General features: G+C 47.6%; 1 protein-coding gene across 2 annotated transcripts in view; it reads right to left on the bottom strand.

The window, feature by feature from the left end:
• plcd3b (phospholipase C, delta 3b) overlaps window positions 1-20,108 on the bottom strand; it is a 60,603-nt gene that overhangs the window by 14,045 nt on the left and 26,450 nt on the right. For both annotated transcript variants that reach the window (XM_029629657.2, XM_029629654.2), the window contains exons 3-10: window positions 11,833-12,061; window positions 8,974-9,103; window positions 7,794-8,019; window positions 7,131-7,332; window positions 6,760-6,904; window positions 6,203-6,355; window positions 3,176-3,316; window positions 2,834-2,987 (exon numbers count right to left, since the gene is read on the bottom strand). In XM_029629657.2, the coding sequence (XP_029485517.1) occupies window positions 2,834-2,987; window positions 3,176-3,316; window positions 6,203-6,355; window positions 6,760-6,904; window positions 7,131-7,332; window positions 7,794-8,019; window positions 8,974-9,103; window positions 11,833-12,061 (1,380 nt within the window). The remainder of the gene's footprint in view (window positions 1-2,833; window positions 2,988-3,175; window positions 3,317-6,202; window positions 6,356-6,759; window positions 6,905-7,130; window positions 7,333-7,793; window positions 8,020-8,973; window positions 9,104-11,832; window positions 12,062-20,108) is intronic.

The raw sequence follows: 20,108 nt of genomic DNA, 5'->3' as shown, positions 1-20,108 counted from the left end.
GCGATTCGCCACCTGGTCATCAGAGGGGGGAAAGGAGAAGATTAATTGTGTGTCGTCTGCATAGCAATGATAGGAGAGACCATGTGAGGTTATGACAGAGCCAAGTGACTTGGTGTATAGCGAGAATAGGAGAGGGCCTAGAACAGAGCCCTGGGGGACACCAGTGGTGAGAGCGCGTGGTGAGGAGACGGATTCTCGCCACGCCACCTGGTAGGAGCGACCTGTCAGGTAGTACGCAATCCAAGCGTGGGCCGCGCCGGAGATGCCCAACTCGGAGAGGGTGGAGAGGAGGATCTGATGGTTCACAGTATCGAAGGCAGCCGATAGGTCTAGAAGGATGAGAGCAGAGGAGAGAGAGTTAGCTTTAGCAGTGCGGAGCGCCTCCGTGATACAGAGAAGAGCAGTCTCAGTTGAATGACTAGTCTTGAAACCTGACTGATTTGGATCAAGAAGGTCATTCTGAGAGAGATAGCGGGAGAGCTGGCCAAGGACGGCACGTTCAAGAGTTTTGGAGAGAAAAGAAAGAAGGGATACTGGTCTGTAGTTGTTGACATCGGAGGGATCGAGTGTAGGTTTTTTCAGAAGGGGTGCAACTCTCGCTCTCTTGAAGACGGAAGGGACGTAGCCAGCGGTCAGGGATGAGTTGATGAGCGAGGTGAGGTAAGGGAGAAGGTCTCCGGAAATGGTCTGGAGAAGAGAGGAGGGGATAGGGTCAAGCGGGCAGGTTGTTGGGCGGCCGGCCGTCACAAGGCGAGATTTCATCTGGAGAGAGGGGGAGAAAGAGGTCAGAGCACAGGGTAGGGCAGTGTGAGCAGAACCAGCGGTGTCGTTTGACTTAGCAAACGAGGATCGGATGTCGTCGACCTTCTTTTCAAAATGGTTGACGAAGTCATCTGCAGAGAGGGAGGAGGGGGGGGGAAGGAGGATTCAGGAGGGAGGAGAAGGTTGCAAAGAGCTTCCTAGGGTTAGAGGCAGATGCTTGGAATTTAGAGTGGTAGAAAGTGGCTTTAGCAGCAGAGAGAGAAGAGGAAAATGTAGAGAGGAGGGAGTGAAAGGATGTCAGGTCCGCAGGGAGGCGAGTTTTCCTCCATTTCCGCTCGGCTGCCCGGAGCCCTGTTCGGTGAGCTCGCAATGAGTCGTTGAGCCACGGAGCGGGAGGGGAGGACCGAGCCGGCCTGGAGGATAGGGGACATAGAGAGTCAAAGGATGCAGAAAGGGAGGAGAGGAGGGTTGAGGAGGCAGAATCAGGAGATAGGTTGGAGAAGGTTTGAGCAGAGGGAAGAGATGATAGGATGGAAGAGGAGAGAGTAGCGGGGGGGAGAGAGAGCGAAGGTTGGGACGGCGCGATACCATCCAGTAGGGGCAGTGTGGGAAGTGTTGGATGAGAGCGAGAGGGAGAAGGATACAAGGTAGTGGTCGGAGACTTGGAGGAGTTGCAATGAGGTTAGTGGAAGAACAGCATCTAGTAAAGATGAGGTCGAGCGTATTTCCTGCCTTGTGAGTAGGGGGAAGGTGAGAGGGTGAGGTCAAAGAGGAGAGGAGTGGAAAGAAGGAGGCAGAGAGGAATGAGTCAAAGGTAGACGTGGGGAGGTTAAAGTCGCCCAGAACTGTGAGAGGTGAGCCGTCCTCAGGAAAGGAGCTTATCAAGGCATCAAGCTCATTGATGAACTCTCCGAGGAACCTGGAGGGCGATAAATGATAAGGATGTTAAGCTTGAAAGGGCTGGTAACTGTGACAGCATGGAATTCAAAGGAGGCGATAGACAGATGGGTAAGGGAAAAGAGAATGACCACTTGGGAGAGATGAGGATCCCGGTGCCACCACCCGCTGACCAGAAGCTCTCGGGGTGTGCGAGAACACGTGGGCAGACGAAGAGAGAGCAGTAGGAGTAGCAGTGTTGTCTGTGGTGATCCATGTTTCCGTCAGTGCCAAGAAGTCGAGGGACTGGAGGGAGGCATAGGCTGAGATGAACTCTGCCTTGTTGGCCGCAGATCGGCAGTTCCAGAGGCTACCGGAGACCTGGAACTCCACGTGGGTCGTGCGCGCTGGGACCACCAGATTAGGGTGGCCGCGGCCACGCGGTGTGGAGCGTTTGTATGGTCTGTGCAGAGAGGAGAGAACAGGGATAGACAGACACATAGTTGACAGGCTACACAAGAGGCTACGCTAATGCAAAGGAGATTGGAATGACAAGTGGACTACACGTCTCGAGTGTTCAGAAAGTTAAGCTTACGTAGCAAGAATCTTATTGACTAAAATGATTAAAATGATACAGTACTGCTGAAGTAGGCTAGCTGGCAGAGGCTGCGTTGTTGACTATGTAGGCTAGCTGGCAGTGTCTGCGTTGTTGACATTACACTAATCAAGTCGTTCCGTTGAGTGTAATGGTTTCTACTGTGCTACTGTGCTGCTATTCGGGGCTAGCTGGCTAGCTAGCAGTGTTGATTTACGTTACGTTACACCACTTTCAGCAGCATCTGCTCTCCTATCCAGGGACTGACCAGGACCGACCCTCTAGGCTTCAGAGGCAAGCCAACGGTGGGATGCAGGGTGGTATGCTGCTGGCGCGCGTGGGTGTGTGCACATGTGGGTCCGTGTGTATGTGTTTTCATACAATGCTAACTAACAGAGTAGCCTGTTGATGTAATTGGCTAAGTGTGTAGAGTAGACTAATTGTACTCTTGAGCTTTTACTGAACAATTATCTTTCGGGAGCTATTAGGTTACTCTGTTAATTAGCATTGTATGTAAACACACACACACACACACACACACACGTAAGCAAACACACACACACAAAAAGCCCCCCCCACACAAACACACACTCTACATACCTGATTCTTTGACGTGTTTGAGGGCTTCGCTCTCGGAGAAGGAGGACATCTCTGTAGGGGGTTTCTTTGCTGCCTGGTCAAAGCCTTTAAAGGGAACACTGCGTGTGTACACCACCAGGTCTGACAGCTCTGGACTCAGCTTAGAGACACCCGGCTAAGGAGGTGTACACACACAGACACACACACACACACACACACACACACAGGGTGGGGAAGAGAGAGTAGGAAGCAAAGAGTGAAAGGAAAGGCAAAGTTACTAGTACTACATGAGATCAGCAAATAAGTGGATTCAGCAAGAAAGACAGACAAAAGACACACACACACACACACACACACACACACCTTCTTCTCCTCCTTCTTTTTGCTCTCTGCATGGCTACACTCACACTCCTCCGAGGAGCTGAGGTCTGAAGAACTGGAGGAGCTCTCCAGCTCCACCACTCTCTCCTTCTTCCCCTTCACCAGGATCTTCCCTTTCAGCGCCTACATACACACATGTAAAAACAGATGGATAAAACACACACACTTCGGCTATTCATGAACGCACATACGTATAGGCAGGTACAAGTGCACACACACACACACACACACACACACACACACACACACACACCCTAGTTTGTGTCAGACCCACAATCTGGAGGCCAAGCACTGCAAGCCAGTGTACGTGGCCTAGACTACCAAATATCAGCGCCACCAGCTTGCACCTACACCCAAGGCTGTCCAAGCGTGCCACGTGGGGCTGTTATTTAAGAAGCTTTGTCGCCAAAGGCCTGCTCCACGTAGCCGTCAAATGAGCAATCCACTTCCAAAATGGGCACCTCCCTCTGCCCTCCCCCCACAACAACAACATCTGGCGTATTTGGCACACAGGAAAACACATCATCATGTACATCAAGCCAGCTTCCTCTTACACAATAATGTTTATGGATGTGTGCTGTTGGTGAGACTACCTGTCTCACTTTACTGGCTATCAGGTATTTTCTACAATGTAGAAAATAGTAAAAATAAATAAAAACCCTGGAATGAGTAGGTGTGTCCAAACTTTGGACAGGAACTGAATATGATATGGGTATTATTTGAACTGGCTAGCCAGCTAACTTAACGTTAGCTCCCTAGCTAACAAGCTTCAAACTAACCAAAACATTGTTTAGAAAGTTGCTTTTAGTTGCCTGGTTTGATAAATTGACATATACCAAACAAATTTCTAAACGGATGGGTTTATTGGGGTTAAAATACACCAGTTATGCTATTTTGGACCACTAAAGGCTGGTTTATACTAAGCCTATCGACAAGTCTATAAACAGTTGTCGCAGTGACATCATGAACATTCTATTGTCGACTGACATCGAACTTGTCGTTGTCATTATGAGAAAGTATAAACACAAAAACGACAGGCTGAAAGACATCAGCAGCCCAATAGAATGTTCATGATGTCACTGCGACAACTGTTTATAGATATGTTGACAGACTTAGTATAAACCAACCTTTAGTCTTGAAATCTTTGTTTGTTTAGTACACTACCGTACTCACTCTGTTTAGCACATGGCCTCACATGTGACTCCTTAAAGAGATGGGCGGGACCAAGGCTTAAGAGTTCTGACTTAGAATACGTGGACAACTACAAATACTTAGGTGTCTGGTTAACTGTAAACTCTCCTTCCAGACCCATTTCAAACATCTCCAATCTAAAGTTAAATCTAGAATTGGCTTCCTATTTCCCAACAAAGCATCCTTCACTCATGCTGCCAAACATACCCTTGTAAAACTGACCATCCTACCAATCCTCGACTTTGGCGATGTCATTTACAAAATAGCCTCCAATACCCTACTCAACAAATTGGATGCAGTCTATCACAGTGCAATCCGTTTTGTCACCAAAGCCCCATATACTACCCACCATTGCGACCTGTACGCTCTCGTTGGCTGGCCCTCGCTTCATACTCGTCGCCAAACCCACTGGCTCCATGTCATCTACAAGACCCTGCTAGGTAAAGTCCCCCCTTATCTCAGCTCGCTGGTCACCATAGCATCTCCCACCTGTAGCACACGCTCCAGCAGGTATATCTCTCTAGTCACCCCCAAAACCAATTCTTTCTTTGGCCGCCTCTCCTTCCAGTTCTCTGCTGCCAATGACTGGAACGAACTACAAAAATCTCTGAAACTGGAAACACTTATCTCCCTCACTAGCTTTAAGCACCAACTGTCAGAGCAGCTCACAGATTACTGCACATGTACATAGCCCACCTATAATTTAGCCCAAACAACTACCTCTTTCCCTACTGTATTTCATTTATTTATTTTGCTCCTTTGCACCCCATTATTTTTATTTCTACTTTGCACATTCTTCCATTGCAAATCTACCATTCCAGTGTTTTACTTGCTATATTGTATTTACTTTGCCACCATGGCCTTTTTTTGCCTTTACCTCCCTTATCTCACCTCATTTGCTCACATCGTATATAGACTTGTTTATACTGTATTATTGACTGTATGTTTGTTTTACTCCATGTGTAACTCTATGTCGTTGTATGTGTCGAACTGCTTTGCTTTATCTTGGCCAGGTCGCAATTGTAAATGAGAACTTGTTCTCAACTTGCCTACCTGGTTAAATAAAGGTGAAATAAAGATAAAAAATTAAAAGAGGGTGTGAACGATGCTGAATGAATGTAAACAAAGAAGAGTTCTCCAGTAGGTGTACCAAAATATTCAAGGGCCATTTTCTCAAATGCCCGGTAAATTGAAATGTTGCCAGTCAAATGTCCTGCGCCACATTTTCCCAACGGAAAACCTGACACACACACACTCCTGATGTTGTAAGAAAGGAATGGCAGATGGGCCCACCCAAGCCATAGCAGAGTTCAATATTGCTATTATTCAATAAGCCATTGTTTACAAACGCTAGCTTTTCAATTGTGGACGACAATTGCTAAATCTCAAAAACAGGAAGTGGTGAGGAATTTGAATCTGAAATGAACTTCAAGTTAATCCTCACTAGTGACTAAGAGCCAATGAGTGAGCAGCTATTTTAAGAATGAATAATTAAATTCCATTCAAAGTAGTCTTTCTAAGGAGCAGAGCAGAGAGGAGTGTGTGTGTCTGTTCTTGGCTGGAAGGAGGAGAGACAGAGACTAAGAGAGAGAGAGAGATGAAGAGATATTCTGGCAAATTTATTACGATATTTGTGTGGAAGAAAACACATCACTGTTTATGGCTGTAATGACAGCGATTGGGTGTCGAGCTTTGAACCCATCCTTTTTTGAGAGATTGCGAGTCAAAAAGTTTGAGAACCACTGCATTATAGAATTGTAGCAGTGTGGTGTAGTGTAGAATAGGAATGTATAGTAGTAGCATAGTAGTAGTCCCCACCTCTGGTGAGGGCAGGCTCTGGAGCTGCTGTTCATTGAGGGGCTTGGTGAGCAGCTTGTCCCCCAGGATGGAGCGCAGGTGTCGGGCCATGACCGCCTGCTGCTCCACACTGCAGTGGTTCTCAAGGGACAGGATTAGAGGGTACGGAGACGCCTGGAAGATGAGACGGCAACGGAAGAGAAGAAGGTGGAGGGGAGGGAAAGAGGGTCGAAAGTTATTACACCTTAATTCGGAACAGATATTTTTGGTGCCAGAGTTTGGGCTAGTGGTAGTGTTGCCGACTCTCAACCACGCATCACCCTTGGCGATGGATCGAATTCTGTCTGGGACACTCTCCTATCTGTCTAACCTAACCCTCTATATACATATATAGAGAGAGAGGAAAAAAAAGACAAATGTAATATTTGTTTCTGTCTATACCTAAACATATACCAGTAGCTAGTAATCTTCCAAACTAGTCTAAACTAGTCTAATGTGGGGGGTTAAAAATGACAAAATACAATACACAGTCATTAAAATGAATGGCATTGGACTGCTAATGGAGTATTGGAGCTTACTTTGAAGGCGTACTCGGCGATGGTCTCGATGACTTCTGTGAAGGGCACTTTGGAGGTGAGTGTGTGACCGTGGTAGATGACCGGCTCCCCTTTGTCCCCATCCCAACAGTCTAACTCCACACAGCGACAGCCTTGGTTCAGAGCCCTGGGACAGAGGAAACACACGTTAACGCACACACACGTTACCATACATGCGATGTTAACACAAACACACACAGTATACACACACATACTTAAAACACATGTATAGAGTGTGTTTTGTGGTGCTCAATATAAGGTGATGTGGTGTTTGTGTGTTTATGTGTGTACGTCTATGCCTGTGAATGTGTGAGTGCATGCACGCATACATTTCCATACATGTGTGTGTTCACCTGATATAAGACTCCGTGCTGCTGTAGCCAGTAACCTGGTCACTGGTGAGGTAGGTGTTGTGTGAGGAGGAGATGAAGTAGTGGGCCAGAGATCTGGTCATGTCCTGGTACACCCGGGCGTGGTCCGGGTCAAACACATTGTTCTCCTTGGACAGCATGTACATGGTGAAACCATTGGGCGTCATGTACCCATTCTTCTGGGCTGTGCAGGGTATAGGCACATGGTTGATATTGGAGTGATAGAAAAAAAACATACCAAAATATACATCGATTTGCTTGTGTTAATGTACAGTAGGTACAACAATTATTTAATTTGGATACATTTTGGGGACAATAAGGTGAGCTGAAGGTATAAATAGTATGGAGGAAGTGAGAAAAGGCCTATCTAATCTAAAAAGACCCTACCTCCCTTAACTTTTGGCCATACAGGTAGCTTAGCACTTAGTGTACCTTAGCGCGTAACTTAGCACTTAGCGTAGTGTAGCACTTAGCATAGTGTAGCAATTAGCATAGTGTAGCAATTAGCATAGTGTAGCACTAGCGTAGCTTAGAACTTAGAGTAGTGTAGCACTTAGCATAGCTAAAATAACATTTTAGCTTCACTTAATGCTAACTAAGTAGCACTGAGTATTGCTTAGCACAACCATTAGCATGTAAGCGTACCCCACTCATTGAGCTCGTAGGTGAGGATCAGACTCTGAGCGTGGATCAGCGAGGAGTCCTCTCCCTGGTCTTTCAGGAAGTCCTTCAGGTCCACGGTGGAGAGCACACAGCCGTTAGCCGAGTAGCGGCTAAAAACGGCGTCCAGGTCTGGCCGCCGCAACAGCTCCCTACAGAACACCTCGATTTCCCCGTGGTCCAGACGACCGTCACACGACCGGTCACACTTCTGATGGGAGGAGGGCGGGAATATTTCCAAAGGAATCAAGTCAATGGATGAACATGATCGAAGTTATTGTTTCAAGGCAAGCTAATAAAATAGTCCCCTGGTCACAGTCATCATTTTCAATGTCATTTTAATGAGTCAATTGGACCTGAATTAATTGACTCAAAAAAGATCAAACAAGCCATGGGATTGAATTTGGAACTACAGCTGAAACGTTACTGAAATACAACTGACTCCAACCATAGATGAACTTTTTCAAAGTCTTGCCCTCTGAGTATGATATATCAGTTGCGGACATACAGTATAATTTGAAATGAGCTATTTCCGGACGACAGGACAGAAACAAATATATGAGAAGTAAGGACAATGCAGTGTGATGCTAATCTATATCCTGTCACGTTCTGACCTTTATTTCCTTTGTTTTGTATTTATTTAGTATGGTCAGGGCGTGAGTTGGGTGGGCAGTCTATGTTTGTTTTTCTATGATTTAGGTATTTCTATGTTTCGGCCTAGTATGGTTCTCTGAATCAGAGGCAGGTGTCATTAGTTGTTTCTGATTGAGAATCATACTTAGGTAGCCTGGGTTGCACTGTTTGTTTGTGGGTGATTGTCTATGTTGATGGCTTGTTTCAGCGCAGCTCGCATTAGCTTCACGGTTGTTATTTTGTTTACTGTTTTTGTATAGTGTTTCAGTGTTCAGTTCTTTCTTTAATTAAACATTCAACATGAACACATATCACGCTGCATTTTGGTCCTCCGATCCTTCTCGCCTCTCCTCTTCAGATGAAGAGGAGGACGACCGTGACATATCCAATGTTTCCCCTACCATAGGCTAGGTCGGGCTCCCCCCTTTCTAAAAGAGTTTGGCATCTTTGGCAATTTTGGTACCAGTGAGCTTGGGTGTTGCTATAGGGCTGGAAATGAATCTAGGGGAAATAATGTCTATGGTCTGCTCACCTTAAAGAGGTTGCGCGCATACTCTTCATTTAGGTCGATGTTGATCATGGTGAGCAGCCCCTGGACCTCCTCGTAGCTCAGCTTCTCGTCATGGTTCAGGTCGGCCCGTTTCAGATAGCCACGGATCCAGGTGACCACACGCAGTCAAGAACAACAGTGGACAGATTAAACTATAGCACCCTCTCCTCATGACAGTCAAAAGGGTTGCTTTGGATCATCCAAGGATGTACTGCACATCAGTGGGTGGTGAATGGAGGGAGTTCAGACCAATATGTCAAGTGCTTTATTACGCAATAATGGGCATGACGCCTCTGAAAACATACTGTATATCCACGTCGTTACCATTATCATCATCATCTAGGGTCTCTCTCTCTCGCTCGCTCTCTCTATATATATATATAAACTCAGCAAAAAAATAAACGTCCCTTTTTCAGGACCCTGTCTTTCAAGGTTAATTCGTAAAAATCCAAATAACTTCACAGATCTTCATTGTAGAGGGTTTAAACACTGTTTCCCATGCTTGTTCAATGAACCATAAACAAGTAATGAACATGCACCTGTGGAATGGTCGTTAAGACACTAACAAGTAACAAGTAATTAAGGTCACAGTTATGAAAACTTAGGACACTAAAGTTTCCTTTCTACTGACTCTGAAAAACACCAAAAGAAAGATGCCCAGGGTCCCTGCTCATCTGCGTGAACGTGCCTTAGGCATGCTGCAAGGAGGCATGAGGACTGCAGATGTGGCCAGGGCAATAAATTGTAATGTTTGTACTGTGAGACTCCTAATACAACGCTACAGGGAGATGGGACGAACAGCTGATCATCCTCGCAGTAACAGACCACATATAACAACACAGGATCGGTACATCCGAACATCACACCTGCGGGACAGGTACAGGATGGCAACAACAACTGCCTGAGTTACACCAGGAACAAACAATCCCTCCATCAGTGCTCAGACTGTCCGCAATAGGCTGAGAGAGGCTGGACTGAGGACTTGTAGGCCTGTTGTAAGGCAGGTCCTCACCAGACATCACCGGCAACAATGTTGCATATGGGCACAAACCCACCGTCGCTGGACCAGACAATACTGGGAAAAAGTGCTCTTCACTGATGAGTCGCGGATTTGTCTCACCAGGGGTGATGGTCGGATTCGCGTTTATCGTCAAAGGAATGAGCGTTACACCGAGGCCTGTACTCTGGAGCGGGATCGATTTGTAGGTGGAGGGTCCGTAATGGTCTGAGGCGGTGTGTCACAGCATCATCAGCCTGAGCTTGTTGTCATTGCAGGCAATCTCAACGCTGTGCGTTACAGGGAAGACATCCTCCTCCCTCATGTGGTACCCTTCCTGCAGGCTCATCCTGACATGACCCTCCAGCATGCCACCAGCCATACAGGTCGTTCTGTGCATGATTTCCTGCAAGACAGGAATGTCAGTGTTCTGCCATGGTCAGCGAAGAGCCCGGATCTCAATCCCATTGAGCACGTCCGACCTGTTGGGTCACCCTCCGACCTGTTGGGGCTAGGGCCATTTCCCCCAGAAATGTCTTGCAGGTGCCTTGGTGGAAGAATGGGGTAACATCTCACGGCAAGAACTGGCAAATATGGTGCAGTCCACGAGGAGGAGATGCACTGCAGTACTTAATGCAGCTGGTGGCCAAACCAGATACTGACTGTTACTTTTGATTTTGACCCCCCCTTTGTTTAGGGTCACATTATTCCATTTCTGTTAGTTACATGACTGTGGAACTTGTTCAGTTTATGTCTCAGTTGTTGAATCTTGTTATGTTCATACAAATATTTACACATGTCAAGTTTGCTGAAATTAAACACAGTTGACAGTGAGAGGATGTTACCTTTTTTGCTGAGTTTACATAAATATATATATACACACAAGACCGTTCAAAAGATTGGGGTCACTTAGAAATGTCCTTGTTTTTGAAAGAAAGCACATTTTTTTGTCCTTTAAAATAACATCAAATTGATCACAAATACAATGTCGACATTATTCATGTTGTAAATGACTATTGTAGCTGGAAACGGCAGATTTTTTTATGGAATAGTTTATCATTTTAAAAGGCTAATTGATCATTAGAAAACACTTTTGCAATTATGTTAGCAGAGCTGAAAACTGTTGTCCTGATTAAAGAAGCAACCAAACTGGCCTTCTTTAGACTAGTTGAGTATCTGGAGCATCGGCATTCGTGGGTTCGATTACAGGCTCAAAATGACTAGAAACAAAGAACTTGCTTCTGAAACTCGTCAGTCTATTCTTTTTCTGAGAAATTAAGGCTATTCCATGTGAGAAATTGCCAAGAAACTGAAGATCTCGTACAACGCTGTGTACTACTCCCTTCACAGAACAGCGCAAACTGGCTCAAACCAGAATAGAAAAAGGAGTGGGAGGCCCCGGTGCACAACTGAGCAAGAGGACAAGTACATTAGAGTGTCTAGTTTGAGAAACAGACACCTCACAAGTCCTCAACTGGCAGCGTCATTAAATAGTACCAGCAAAATACCAGTCTCAACGTCAACAGTGAAGAGACGACTCCGGGATGCTGGCCTTCTAGGCAGAGTTCTGTCCAGTATCTGTGTTCTTTTGCCCATCTTAATCTTTTCTTTTTATTGGCCAGTCTGAGATATGTCTTTTTCTTTGCAACTCTGCCTAGAAGGCCAGCATCCCGGAGTCGCCTCTTCGCTGCTGACGTTGAGACTGGTGTTTTGCGGGTACTATTTAATGAAGCTGCCAGTTGAGGCCCATGACCACACCCACCACCTCAACCTAATTTTGATCCAGAAAAAACCCTGTCATCATCATCACCATTTTCATCGTCACCATCAATCATAAAGGATATTTGTCCAGTTTTTCCTTCTGGGTCATGTTCTCCACCCTCTCCTGGAGGGTCCTGATGCCCCTTGCCCAGCGCTGGGCCTCCTCGTCAGTGTGGCACCGCAGGTCCAGACTCTTCCTGGCCCCCTTGAACACCACAGTGAGACACTGGCCCTCGGGAATTGAGCCCGTCAGCTGTCGCAAGGTCTCCGACTGCAAGCCCTCGCGTACACACTCCACGTCCGTGACCGAGACTGAGAGAGGGAGGGGGGGGGGGGGGGGGGGGGACAAATTAAATTACACCTGTGTGGCTCATTTGGTAGAGCATGGGGCTTGCAATGCCAGGGTTGTGGGTTCAATTCCCATGGGGGACCAGTATGAAGATGTATGCACTCACTACTGACCTTAAGTTGCTCTGGTTAAGAGAGTCTGCTAAATTAAGAAAGCACATTAGGCAAATAGCTGAATTAGCAAACAAGCAATTAGTAATCACACACAGTAGAGTGCTATAGGTGTGAATCTCCTGACAGGTCTTCAGGGCACTGCTATCTTTTCTCTTAGTGTGTGTGATTAGGTGGCATCGTTCTGAGAGCAGTATCTGGACAGCTTCCAAGCACACTATAGACTCTTGGTACACACTGACACACACTACTGAGCCCCTCTCTTCTTCACAAAGGTCTTCATACACATCTCCATTTCAACAAATCGGTTCAAGGAGATTTCCATTCACTGCTCTGTCCATTGTAGCCTGTAAGTCTCTACTGTTTCGTGGGGTGGAAGTTATGCAACAAATATTGGGATTTTACCAGCTAAATACAAGCTACAATTATTTAACTTTGTTTGTCTTTGTCGGTGAGCTGTCATTTTGGTGAAGGTAGGTTTGGCTTCTGGATGGGCAATAATGTGGGTGTACACACACACACACACACACAAACGCAAACAGGGAGGCCTAAAAATAGGACAGAGGTGTTTGCAGACACTACTGTATTTCAACATGTTTGCTTGACCACCTCTTTTCCGCAAATGGATAGTGTGTGTGTGTGTGCATGTGTGTTTCCTTAGGTAATCACACACAGTGCAATAAACTGTCTAAAATAAGCCATATTCATATTTCCCATTCATCTGTGAGGCTAGCTAATATTATTTGTCTATCTCTACTTCTCACTGAAAACATTGGAGACATTAATGGTTGCCCACTGCCCAGTTGCCAGGGCTACCAAAATGGACCAAATAAGTGATTTAGCAACCAACTTGGTTACCCAGCTTGGCAACCACTTTCAAAATAAGTGTCGGGCCCTGGTAGAGACTCTATAAGCACACATTATCTGCGCTCTCTACCACGGGAGTGCAGGGCTCTGGTGGAGAGCAAGCAAGAACTGAATAGGAAAGTAGTAGGGTGGTATGCTCACATCCATAAAAACACTTGTCCCAGGTGCTGGATTAGAGAGGATAATGTAGAAAAAGACATCTGCACACTGGTACTATGCTCCCAAAGTGTAATTTAGTAGGATAACGTTTTAGTGAAAACATTGTCCTGGCAAAGACCAAGGTTGGGGTCGCAACGTTATCCTAATAAATTACACTTTTGGAGCATATAACAGGGTGTATTTATTTTGTGTTCTACAGAACTGCAGAGGGATCTGTATGCTTCATTCATTGACTGAGACACTAGGGAAGAATCCTAACGTTAGATTGGTGTGGGGAACTCACATTTTTCATGAAAATCTCACATTGACAAGCATGATTCCTGTAAAAGTCCAAGTGATTTGTGCTGAACTGAATTCTCAAACTAGGTTCTGCCCATAGCTATTACAGAGTAAACATGTCTAGTCTTTGATGGTGAGTAAAGAGAAAGGTTGGTTTTAATGATAGGCCTTTTAGGCTTCTTCAGAGCTAGAGATGGGCGGGCACACACCCTGCTATTGGTGGTTAAAGGAGAGGACCCTACTACACACACGTAGATAAGCACACAGATTCCCATATTCATGCCCACACACGCAGCTTGGGTTGGGGCGGTATACGATAATACCGTTTAATGGGCTATTTTGAAATACAGCAGGTATGATGTCCAATATCGTTGACACAATTTCTTTAAATGTCCAATGCAGCCAGTTTTATCTCAATATCAAATCATTTCTGGGTAACAGTTAAGTACCTTACTGTGATTGTTTTCAATTAAAATGGTCAAAAAGAAACAAAAATAACTTCTTAGCAAAGAACAATTTCTCAAGCAAGAATTTTGCTAGGATTGTCTGGGAGTGGTCTAAGTGGGGAGGGGAAAACTGAAAACTAGCTGTTATTGGCAGAGAGGTTTGGAACTCTTTCCTATTGGTACAGTAACTCATTTCCCACCTGGTTATGTCACCAGGCAGGCCAAAACGCCATCCCACCAAAACAGGCTGAAATATAAGGCGGTCTTTTCAAATAGATCTCACACTAACTAAAGGGCATCATGATTTTCACAATTTTACAGTATTATTCCAACCACACCTCAAAGTGTGGAAAACACAGAAAATCAAGTTTTTGACTGCACTGGGCCTTTAAAACTTTTTAACCAGCCCTACTGGTTAATGAAATAGGGCTGAGATTCATCCATCTTGTTTGTGCATTATGCATGTTTGACCAATGAAGCACATGTCTGGTCCTGGTTTGTTATCAAACAGCACAACTGCCAATCTAATCTGTCGATCAGCTGCTACCTCATGCCTTTATCTTTGTCTGAGCTTGGACTTTGAGAGGGCGGAACATATGTTTTATAAGCCTATATGAATAAGCACTGATGAATCATTATCCATTAAATAGTAAACTATTTTCAAAGGCTTCAAAGGCATCACATCCTTTTGTTTGACTATTTTCATTTCATTTTTCTATTAGATTCATGAAACAAATATATGATTTGATATACCATTCCTTTAGAAATTCTAACTTTGGTAACTATGGTAATGTTTTTTGGTAATAATACATAATTATTTGAAATCACTGAAATATTTGCAGTGTGGCCTTAAGAATCCGTTCCCTTTGTGTAAACACAGATGGTGTAAAAAAAATGTTGCCTTCAATTGGGACCCACTGGGCACAGACGTCAATTCAACGTCCATTCCACATTGGTTCAAACAACGTTGATTCAACCAGTGTGTGCCCAGTGGCAGGACACTCCCACTGGGCACACAATAATTCCCCTCACCGTCCTTTCAGTTTACATTAAGTCCCGTTAATTTGGCTGCTCAGCATATCTTAGTTATCCCTCACCAATATATATATATATGTGTATATTTAAAAAATTGTCCTTTGAGCCGGATTTAGTGACCAACAGTTTTTTACACGGTCCGTCATTTCTCAGGATTTAGCGACCAATAGTTTTTACATGGTCCTTCGAGCCGGATTCTGATCGGCTATAGTTTCAGATGTTGAAGTACCCAGAAGTGAAGTTGTTTCCGCGACCCAGGATGCAGACGAATTATCCTGCATCCCCAAGACCTATGAGGATGCTGTCACCACCCACCTCAGTCCACACCGCCACACGAAGCCGCCATGCATCTGAGGAAGATGAGTTGCGAGGCCCTTACACACCTCTTTCATCTAAGAGACTACCAGACCTGCTCCAGGCCTCCTCAATGGTCAGGGAATGACCCCACCCTCACCAGTTGGGATCTGATGAGGGAATATGAGTACCTGCGTCATGAGCAGCAAGAGATCAGGAAGATAGTCCCCACGACCTGAGTCACCGCCGCGGGAGTACCAGGACCGCCGCTACTCTCCTGACCACCACTGCTCTAGGCCTCCCTGCCTAGAGCCATCATCACCACCATGGGAACACCATCATTCCTACACCACTGAGAGACACTACTCCAGGCCTGAGTGTTCGCCACCTCCATGGGACCATTGGGACCTCTACTACGTCCCAAGGTGGCCTAGCTACAAATCTTTATCGCGCTTTGGCGCTGGATTCTTCACCCACTCCTTGGATGGAGCCACAGCCTGCAGCTACTGAAGAAGTACAGACCAGACGTTGGGGCCTCTCCAGTCACAGCCTGGTGGAACTTGACAGTCCCAGGCCTGGAGTCCCTGCTGGCCCACCTGCTACCAGCGTGATAGTTCCTGCTACCTCCAGACCTCACCTCAGGGGACCTGCCAGACATTACCCCGGGTGACCCACCAGAAGTCACCCCTGATGTCTCCCCTGACCTAGTTGACCAGTTCCCTTCCTTCCCGGTAGAGTTAGACTTCCCTGCCCACCCGGTAGGGTTATAGTTAAAGTTTCGGGGCTACCTGGCAGGTGTAAAGTGTCCAGGCTTTGAGTGTCCTGCCCCTCAAGTAGGTCCAGTGGAGCCTGCCTCTATGGTAGGTGTAGAGTTCCCTTCCTTGTTGGTAGGGTTACAGTTAGCTTTCTTCCCGGTAGGGTCAGGTTTAGAGTTCCCTGCCTTCCCAGTAGGCCAATATGTCCTGACCTTCAAGTGGGTCTAGTGTATCCTGCCCTGCTCAGATCGCTCTCCCCTACCTTAGTTGGTAGGCAGTTGCCTATCCCACCAGGTTTAGAGCCTCCTGCCTTACTAGGTCCCAAGTTCGTTGTACTAGGCTCGCAGTCTCCAGACATAGTCAGCCCACAGCTCCTTAGCCCACCAGGCTTAGAACCTTCTGCCCTGCTAAGCCACAAGTTACCTGTGCTAGGTTTTCAGTCCTCAGCCCTCGTCTGCCCTAGTCCCTAGCACTAGGTCATTGGTCTCCAGCTGCACTAGGTCTGTTGTCTCCAGCATTTGTCAAGTCCCTAGCCCAGGTGGGTCATCAGGCTCCTGCCCTGCTAGGGTCAAAAGGTACCAGTTTCTCTAGTAGTCTCAGAGCTCTACTATTCTCCAAGTCCAGCATCAGTTTTGCTGGCTGGTCCAGAGTCATTCTCCCTGTCAGAACCAGAGTCGTTCTCCCTATCAAGTTCAGACTCGTTCTCCTTGTCAGGTTCAGAGTCGTTCTCTCTGTCAGGTTCAGAGTCGTTCTCCCAGTCAGGTTCAGAGTCGTTCTTCCTGTCAGGTCCAGAGTAGGTTTCCCTGTCAGGTCCAGAGTTGATTTCCCTGTCAGGTAGAGTTGGTTTCCCTATCAGGTCCAGGTGAAGTTAGACTGTTTGCAGCCCTCAGCCTGCACCCAGTCGCCTTTTTAGCGCTAGGCTATATGTTCCCTGCTTGGCTAGGTTTGCAGCCTCCCACCATGCCTGGCTTGCAGTCCTCAGATTTGAGCTATTTGTTCCAAGTCCCCTGCCCTGCTAGGCCCTCAGCTCCCTGACCTGGGTGAACCACCGTTCCATGACCCGGGGGGCCTGTTGTCTTTAGTTCTGGGGGGCTACCCACCCCCTGCCTTGGATGACCCTCAACCCTTCCCATGTGGGAGGCCACCTGACCTTATCTCTGGGGCCCAGCCAGCCCCTGCCTCCAGATCCCTGATGATCCTCGCCCAGGGATCCCCACATGCTCGACCATGGGAGTCATCGCTTTCAGCAGTGTGAAAGAGTCATCAGCCTCAACTGCAGCCAGTGAGCTGCTAACGACAGTTGTGGCTGTTATGCCACATTTCTCTGCCGCAGTAGGCTTCAGCCGTGGCCAGCCTCTGGCATTGCACTCAGCATCTAAGAATGGGGCCCAGCTTCCCGGCAGCAGCTGATTTAGAGGACTGTCTCTGCGTATCTGTGTACCTCCCTCGCGGGGCGGTCCCTAAGCCCTGCCTATCCTGCCGGGTAGGATTAGGCCCGCCAGGAAAAAGCTTCCACTCGAGGACTGTGGCTTTTCAGACTCTTTGGCCCTTTAAATACTGTGGCCCACATTAGAAACTTTACCATTTAGGTTAGAGGCCTTTTCGTGGATGTTAATATTTCCATAAGAAATATTGGGGTAGCTGTAAAAAAAAGGCCATCCTGCTCCTCTCCCCTCTAACTAACTTCCCCTCACAGTCCCTTCAGTTTCCCTTAAGTACAATTAGTTTGATAACTAAGGTAGGCTAAGCAGCCAATCACCCATCATAGCCCTGCCATTCCCAACCAATCAGAGCGCTTGAGAAGGCGCATCTGGACACTGCACCCACCCACTCAGGTCTGAGTGTTGTCATCGTCATAAGAGAGAAGACGCATGTTACGAATGTCTGAATGTTGTGCGTGCATCGAAAAGTAAGTTGCAGGGGATTTTATAGGGGGTTTTACATGCTGTGTAATTGTAATGCACGCTGAGAGTCGGGAAGCAAGTTCAGGGAGTGAATACATTTAATTAATAAATGAACAAAACAAGAAACACAAACAGCACACCGACATGAAACAGGAACAATGATGACTGGGGAAGAAACCAAAAAGAGTGACATATAAATGGCAGGTAATTAAGGAGGTGATTCCAGGTGAGTGTCATAATGCGCTGTTGCGCGTAACGACGGTGACAGGTGTGTGCCATAACGAGCAGCCTGGTGACGTAGAGGAAGGAGAGAACACGTGACAGTACCCCCTCCCCAACGCATGGCTCCAGCCACAGGATGCCATCTAAAATTACGATCCCGGGGATCAGGATCGGACTAGTCACCTCTGCTGAGGTGTGGGAAACCCGTCGATCCAGCTGAGGCGCAGGAGCATGGCGACCTAGAGCGCCGGAGAGAGAGCATACATGACAGTACCCCCTCCCCGGCGTGTTCGGCTCCAGCCGAAAGGACGCCAACCACAGGGACAATCCGGGGATCAGGAGTGGACCGGTCTCCTCCGCTGAGGCGCAGAAACCCGACGAACCGGCTGAGGCGTGAGAGCCTGATGAGCCGGCTGAGACCTCCCCAGTTGCCTCGGTCGAGACACGGGAACCTGTTCACGGAGGCCTGGGAGCCTATCGAGCCCGCTGAGGCATGGGAGCCTATCGAGCCCGCTGAGGCATGGGAGCCTATCGAGCCCGCTGAGGCATGGGAGCCTATCGAGCCCGCTGAGGCATGGGAGCCTATCGAGCCCGCTGAGGCATGGGAGCCTATCGAAACCGCTGAGGTATGGCAGCCTATCGAGCCCGCTGAGGCAGGGGAACCTATCGAGCCCGCTGAGGTATGGCAGCCTATCGAAACCGCTGAGGCATGGGAGCCTATCGAGCCCGCTGAGGCATGGGAGCCTATCGAAACCGCTGAGGTATGGCAGCCTATCGAAACCGCTGAGGCATGGGAGCCTATCGAGCCCGCTGAGGCATGGGAGCCTATCGAAACCGCTGAGGTATGGCAGCCTATCGAGCCCGCTGAGGCATGGGAGCCTATCGAGCCCGCTGAGGCATGGGAGCCTATCGAGCCCGCTGAGGCATGGGAGCCTATCGAGCCCGCTGAGGCATGGGAGCCTATCGAGCCCGCTGAGGCATGGGAGCCTATCGAGCCCGCTGAGGCATGGGAGCCTATCGAGCCCGCTGAGGCATGGGAGCCTATCGAAACCGCTGAGGTATGGCAGCCTGTCGAGCCAGCTGAGGCAGGGGAACCCATCGAACCCACCGAGGCATGGGAATCCGACAAACCGTCGGAGGCCTCCCAGGTAGGTTTTGACACCCGGACACGAAATCCAAAACAAACAAAAAACCACTCCCTGATGCTTCCCTTTGGTGAGTCGTAATTCTGTAACGATGTATGCTGAGAGTCGGGAAGCAAGTTCAGGGAGTGTATACATTTAATTAATAAATTAACAAAATAAGAAACACAAACAGTGCATCGACATGAAACAGGAACAATGACGACTGGGGAAGAAACCAAAGGGAATGTCATATAAAGGGCAGGTCATCAAAGAGGTGATGGAGTCCAGGTTAGTGGCATAATGCGCTGTTGTGCGTAACGATGGTGACAGGAGTGCGCCATTACGAGCAGCCTGGTGACCTAGAGGCCGGAGAGGGAGCACACGTGAATTTGCATACCGCCCTAACAGATACACAGATGATCTCTATTGCAGTCCACACTGCCCTTTCCCACCTGGACAAAAGGAACACCTATGTGAGAATGCTATTCATTGACTACAGCTCAGCGTTCAACACCATTGTGCCCTCAAAGCTCATCACTAAGCTAAGGACCCTGGGACTAAACTCCTCCCACTGCAACTGGATCCTGGACTTCCTGACGGGCCACCCCCAGGTGGTAAGGGTAGGTAACAACACATCCGCCACGCTAATCCTCAACACAGGGGCCACTCAGGGGTGCGTGCTCAGTCCCCTCCTGTACTCCCTGTTCAATCGGTACTGCACGGCCAGGCACGACACCAACACCATCATTAAGTGTGCCGATGACACAACAGTGGTAGGCCTGATCACCGAAAAAACAACGAGACAGCCTATAGGG

Source organism: Oncorhynchus nerka, linkage group LG23, assembly GCF_034236695.1.
Source record: "Oncorhynchus nerka isolate Pitt River linkage group LG23, Oner_Uvic_2.0, whole genome shotgun sequence".
NCBI lineage: Eukaryota > Metazoa > Chordata > Actinopteri > Salmoniformes > Salmonidae > Oncorhynchus > Oncorhynchus nerka.
Note: the sequence above shows the minus strand (reverse complement) of the source record. Positions and strands in the feature narration are given on the sequence as shown.